This window comes from Diaphorina citri, unplaced genomic scaffold (genome assembly GCF_000475195.1).
Source record: "Diaphorina citri unplaced genomic scaffold, Diaci psyllid genome assembly version 1.1 scaffold1021, whole genome shotgun sequence".
Lineage (NCBI taxonomy): Eukaryota > Metazoa > Arthropoda > Insecta > Hemiptera > Psyllidae > Diaphorina > Diaphorina citri.
This window is the reverse complement of record NW_007378451.1, coordinates 38,525-45,451: the sequence shown is the minus strand read 5'-3', so window position 1 is coordinate 45,451 and position 6,927 is coordinate 38,525. Positions and strand designations below refer to the sequence as shown.

At 38.4% G+C, this 6,927-nt stretch overlaps 1 protein-coding gene across 1 annotated transcript in view; it reads left to right on the top strand.

The window, feature by feature from the left end:
- Window positions 1–4,923: 4,923 nt before the first annotated feature.
- LOC103513756 (protein takeout) overlaps window positions 4,924–6,927 on the top strand; it is a gene marked incomplete in the record, with an annotated part of 26,788 nt that continues 24,784 nt past the window's right edge. The window contains 1 exon segment of the mRNA XM_026826874.1: window positions 4,924–5,442. Within this exon segment, the coding sequence (XP_026682675.1) occupies window positions 5,352–5,442 (91 nt within the window).

Below are 6,927 nucleotides of genomic sequence, written 5' to 3'. Positions count from 1 at the left end.
AGGAGAGAAAAATAAGGAGAGGGAAAATGTGACATGGTAACTGAAGAAGAGAGAGAGAGAGAGAGGGAGAGAGAGGAATATAAAAGGTATTCTGTTTAAAACGAAATGGAAAAAGGTAAATAAGTAAAATACAGTTTTTAAACACTACATTTTTCTCTCTTTCCTTCCCTCCCTTATTCGATCTCCTTCTCTCCCTCTCAATCTGTATTTTCTTTTTTCCGTCTCTCTCTCTCTCTCTCTCTCTCTCTCTCTCTCTCTTTCTACTTTTTTTCCACTTTTTCTCTAAGGAGCAACAAGGAAGGGAGAGGAGTGTAATAAATTTTCAATAAGCTGACAAACAATCCTTTCCCTCCCTCTCTCTCCTCTCTCTCTCTCTCTGGTTTTCTCCCTCTCTATCTCTCTCTGTCCTCTCTCTGTTTTTCTCCCTCTCTTTCTCTCCCTCCCATATCTTTCAAAATAGGTAGTAATAAAAGAAGACAAGATAATATACTGGGTAAGTAAGATGATTCTCCCTCTCTCTCTTCCTTCCTTTATTTTTTCTCTCTCTCTCTGTTTATTTCGTAGTGACCATAGAGAGAGAGAGAGAGATTCCTGTCTTCTTCATTTTCACCCATTTTAGAAGTCAGGAGAAAGAATGGACCAAGAGAAATGAGATTTATTTTGTATGATCGCCGTACAACTATTCTACATATGCAATGTGCTTTACACAAAACATCATTTTTTCCCCTTACTATTGATCATGGTGTAATGTTGTGGTACCTACATATCTATAAATCTATATAGAAATAATAATAGACTCTTGAGTGGAAGGTAACCACTAGGTGAGGTTAACGCCGGAGGCGTTCTCTACCACCTAACCCTTAGAGCTCCATTACGTGGAAGGTAACCACTAGGCGAGGTTAACGCCTTAGGCGTTCTCTACCACCTAACCCCGAGAGCTCCATTATTATGTGGTCAAATTCTCAAATAAATGAGGATAAAATTCCATACCTCGGCTGGGATCGAACCCACGCCCTCCTGATTACCAGGCGAGCGTCTTTTAACCATCCATTATTCAAGTAACTTTACTTTTTTACCACCCTCTAGTACCAGGTAACTTTACCGGCCTTAAATCCCTACTTATTACTGAGATCCATTAATTCAAGTTAGTGAACCAAGATCAAATATCCCCCTTCAAAAACCTGCTAGTGGATAGGAGAAAGCCAGCCGTTCCGAGAACGAACATTATCCCATGAGGATAAAATCCGCCCCGGGCGGGAATCGAACCCGCGGCCTAGTGCTTACAAGGCAGACGCGCTACCAACCTAGCTAACTAGCAGGATAGGAGAAAGCCAGCCGTTCCGAGAACGAACATTATCCCATAAGGATAAAATCCGCCCCGGGCGGGAATCGAACCCGCGGCCTGGTGCTTACAAGGCAGACGCGCTACCAACCTAGCTAACTAGGCTGGCAAGAGTTCAAGTTTACTGGCTCTCAAACCGCACTGAGGTAGCAATGCCAAACTTTTGATTGGGCAAAATTGACTGCGGTCTGAGAGCGAGAATTTGTGTTCATAACTGCGGCCGTTAGTGGTTGAGTGGAAGAGCTTACGGAGGGAGAGAGAGAGGGAGAGAAAGAGAATTTTGATATTGGCAATTTTATCACTTTCTGATAAATACATGTTACACATCTACATAGTAATAATATGCAGTTGAACTCCCAAAGGCTGAGTGCACCCCTAACTCCAAAGGAGCCGAAAAAACTTCGACCATTCCGGGAATCGAATCTTTGACCGAATCAAGTTTTAACCCCTGTGGAACATTAGGTCTTGAAAGCCATACTTTTTTTAACACCCTGTTGTATTCAGGTGGCTCACTTTTAGGACGGGCTAAAAAGTGTAAAATAAAGAGAGTAAAAAATGAGGGGAAAAGATACAAAGTTGGAGAAAGAAGAGGAATGAAAAAAAAAATAAATAAATAAATAAATAAAGGAAAGCCGAAAGGAAAAATAAAGAAAGAGAGATAAGAGGGAAATTAGGGGATATTGGGAGAAATGAAATGAGACAGAGAAAGGAGGAGATAAGATAAATAAGAAGAGATAAGGAAGGAGAGGGAAAGGAAGAAATTTGAGATAGGGAAGGAAGAAAGGAGAAGGAGGGAGGAAGGATAGATGAATAAGGAGAGATAGAGAAGGGGGAGATGAGAATTTTGGGAACATACCGAAGGAGGGAGTGAGAAGGGGAATTATTCCGTTTAATTAATTTCAAATTTAATATCTACTCTCCCACTCCCTTCCTCTTTCTTTCCCTCCCTCTTCTCCTCCTCCCACTCTCACCCTCTGACCTCTCCCTTCTTCTCCCCTCTACCCCCTTCCCTCTCTAGTCATCTTTTCTCTTCCCTTCTCTCCTTCCTTCCCTCCTCAACACTATTCCTTTTCATCTTCTTTCCCTTATACCCTCTCCCTCTCTCTCTTTCCCTCCCTCTTCCTCTCTCTCTCTCCCTTTCTAATAGGATAAAAATCGTTTAAGTTCTTGTCAATCAAATATCACCCTGTAACGAAATAGAGAGAGAGGGAGAGGTCGATGAGGTAATCATTGGAATTTATTATTATGGGATGCTTAAATTTATTATTATGGAATGCTTAAATTATGAAGGAACCGGTATTCGGACTGGGAAGATAACTAGTATAAGCTACTATTATTATGAGATTATCAGTACAATAAAATAGGTATAAAATTGACAGAGAAGGAGGAGATAAGATAAATAAGAAGAGATAAGGAAGGAGAGGGAAAGGAAGAAATTTGAGATAGGGAAGGAAGAAAGGAGGAGGAGGAGGAGGGAGGAAGGATGAATAAGGAGGGATAGAGAAGGAGGGGGAGATGAGAATTTTGGGAACATACCGAAGGAGGGAGTGAGAAGGGGAATTATTCCGTTTAATTAATTTCAAATTTAATATCTACTCTCCCTCTCCCTTCCTCTTTCTTTCCCTCCCTCTTCTCCTCCTCCCTCTCTCGCCCTCTGACCTCTCCCTTCTTCTCCCATCTACCCCTCTCCCTCTTTAGTCATCTTTTCTCTTCCCTTCTCTCCTTCCTTCCCTCCTCAACACTATTCCTTATCATCTTCTCTCTCTTATTCCCTCCCTCTCTCTCTCTTTACCTCCCTCCTCCTCTCTCTCTCTTCCCTTTCTAATGGGGGGAAAATCGTTTAAGTTCTTGTCAATCAAATAACACCATGTAACGAAATAGAGAGAGAGGGAGAAAGAGAGAGAGAGCGAGAGAAAGAGAGAGAGGGAGAGAGAGAAAAAGAGAGAGAGAGAAAAAGAGAGAGAGAGAAAAAGAGAGAGAGAGAAAGAGAGGGAGAGAGAGGGGGGAGAGAGAGGGAAGGAGGGAGAGAGAGAGAGGGAGAGAAAGAGCATTTTGATATTGGCAATTTTATCACTTCCTGATAAATACATGTTACACATATACATGCATACATAGTAATAATATGCACTTGAACTCCCAAAGGCTGAGTGCACCCCTAACTCCAAAGGAGTCGAAAAAACTTCGACCACCCCGGGAATCGAATCTTTGACCGAATCAAGTTTTAACCCCTGTGGAGCATTAGGTCTTGAAAGCCATACTTTTTTAACACCCTGTTGTATTCAGATGGCTCACTTTTTTACCATCCATTATTCAAGTAACTTTACTTTTTTACCACCCTCTAGTAGCAGGTAACTTTACCAGTCTTAAATCCCTACTTATTGCTGAGATCCATTATTTCAAGTTAGTGAACCAAGATCAAATACCCCCCTTCAAAAACCTGCTAGTCTAGTGCTAGAATCTATTGGTACCACCATTCTACCACTTTGTGTTTAAACTTTGAAGTTAAACCATCTCTTAACCCCCTGGAGAAACCTAGGATTCTGTGATCAAAAGCGCAAGCGTTTCTGCGCATTTTGACGTGAAATCTGACGTCACAACTCTTCGAACTTTTTCATTAGAACGGCAATTAAAAATTGAAGAAGAAGAAGAAGAAGAAGAAGAAGAAGAAGAAGAAGAAGAAGAAGAAGAAGAGTGTTGCCCTCCTGTTAAAACTCTAGGTCAATGGTCAATTTAAGCATAATTGGCCAATGTGTCCATTCTATTGCTTTTGCCTACTTGGGTACCTACGTAAACTTGCTTAATTATTGACAAACAAAAACTATATCAGGCTTATTATTGAAATAATAAAGGTATAAAAAAAGTAATAATTAGGTCTTGCCCTCCTGTTAAAACTCTAGGTCAATGGTCAATTTAAGCATAATTGGCCAATGTGTCCATTCTATTGCTTTTGCCTACTTGGGTACGTAAACTTGCTTAATTATTGACAAACAAAAACTATATCAGGCTTATTATTGAAATAATAAAGGTATAAAAAAAAGTAATAATTAGGTTCCGTAAACTTGCTTAATTATTGACAAACAAAAACTATATCAGGCTTATTATTGAAATAATAAAGGTATAAAAAAAAGTAATAATTAGGTCCCCAATTATTCTTGGACTTGTCCCCAATTAGTCTTGACTTGTGATGAAATACGACGGACTCACGGACCGAATTAAGCACCTACTTTAATGTTTGGTGATCAAGTCATTTTTTACTACCTGATTCCATTGCTCAATACCAGAATAATTCAGAACATCAAACATCAAGAGTTCTTAAGTGCTTGTAGGTATTTGATGATGCGATAACTAAGTAGGTACCTATGTACCAGCAAGATAGTCAGTAGATTATAAGTTATAAGATACTTTTTAATGTATTTTTTTTTCTTCTTCTTCTTCTTCTTCTTCTTTTCTTCTTCCTTCTTCTTCTTCTTCTTCTTCTTCTTCTTCTTCTTCTTCTTCTTCTTCTTCTTCTTCTTCTTCTTCTTATTTTTTCCCTGTTTACTTCGTAGGATGATGTCTGTGTTTGTTTCACTTTGTGCCATTCTTGCTTCGCAAATTGTTCAAAGCACAAATTATCACACTATACGAGTACTTTTCACTTTTTATTTCAGGATTCCATTTTCAAATCGAAATTTTAAAAGTTGGAGCTAAACCTAAAATAATCAAATTTAAATTAAATTAAAGTCAGCTCAAAATCAATCTAACATAATTTGAAAAAGACAAGTGCCCAATAAAGAAATAACTTACTAAACAAAAACTGTATGGATCAAGTGAAATAAATCTAAATACTCAATCTAAGATACATTTTTTTCAATCTAAAACCAAAAAACAAAATAAAATGTAAACAATAAAGCCATCAACAAAAGTTGCTTATTTGAATCCACTCTGTGAAATTGGGGGCCAAAAATCGCTCCCTGAGGTACACCTGTGAAAACGGAATCAGTGTCGAAGAGCAAATCACATATCAAAGATGAAGCTAAATCTTAACTCATTGATGTCAGTGGCGACTGTACTAATCGTCAATATTCATCACAACTCACGGACATCTTGCCTGAAACTACGTAAGTTACAAAGTCAAATGCCTTTTTTAAGTCTTTTAATTACCTAATTGCTTGGAGAGGTGGAACAAGTACCGAAGATAAATATAGGTATTTTGTAACATAAAATGCGTTAGTTCATACTACAAAAGCGTGTTAAGCTAACCGCCTGTTGAATTCCATTTGATTTGTATAGGCTTAACAGACCTGAAATCCACCTTAAGTCTTAGTTAGGTAGGTACATATTCTCACGGACATCTTGCCTGAAACTACGTAAGTTACAAAGTCAAATGCCTTTTTTAAGTCTTCCAATTACCTAATTTTTTGGAGAGGTGGATTAAACAAGTACCGAAGATAAATATAGGTATTTTGTAACATAAAATGCGTTGCCATTGCGACATAATGCTGTTCGCGGTCATTTAATATGTGTTAAACTGGCAACTATTCCCCCTCCCTATGACTCATATTTTCGAAAAATTCCCTCGAAAATGCTAGTCCACGCTACAAACAGCGTGTTAAATTAGACTTACTTGCTTACTAGTTATAGATACTCTTTGCTGGAACGATGTTTGATACAACGATCAAACAGCTTCTCGCAGACATAAAACCATTCAAACCTCTGACATTCCAAACGGTTCAGTCAACTAAAGCTTTTGCAATAGCGTGAACTAAAATAGAGTCGGCGAAATTCTTCCACTGAAACAAACTGGTTTGGGATCTCCACTACAGTGTTCACTGGTTAGTGGATTCCAGTGGTGGAGCTTGTCCAATAACAAAGGGTTCAGAATCTAATGGCAGGAAACAGAACCACAATCAGAGTTTGAACTTGGTTTAAGTTATACGCTTGGATTAAATAATCTCATTGGCTAAAAAGTTTGAATTTAACCAATCAGATTCCTCCCAAGAGGTAAACATAAACCAAGTCCAGAAACCTAAGTGAGATCTAGGATCTAATCTAGGTTTACTGTGGCAGTTAGTCTGTCTGTTTCCCGATTACTCTCGACGAAAGGTTTGTCCAATTTTGATGAAATTTGGAAAAACTCAACTTGGTTTAAGTTATACGCTTGGATTAAATAATCTCATTGGCTAAAAAGTTTGAATTTAACCAATCAGATTCCTCCCCAGAGGTAAACATAAACCAAGTCCAGAAACCTAAGAGAGATCTAGGTTTACTGTGGCAGTTAGTCTGTCTGTTTCCCGATTACTCTCGACGAAAGGTTTATTAGGGACAAGGACTCTGTTATAGTTTCCCTCTGTAAATAAATCTCAATTAAAGGCAATAAAATTACAAAGTTTTCTGTGTAAAAGGGTAAACATGTAAACTACTATGTTCCTTAAATGACCCTACAAAATAATAATGACTTGTTCCTTGTTCTGCTTGTTCAATTCCTAGTTACATGGATTTAGCCGTGTAGGAAAGGCTATTAAATTTGTCCTTGGGTAAAGGGTCTTTTCGGTCTCATTGTGGTAATTGAAATAAACAAGGGGTTTTCTAATTCTAGTTCATGT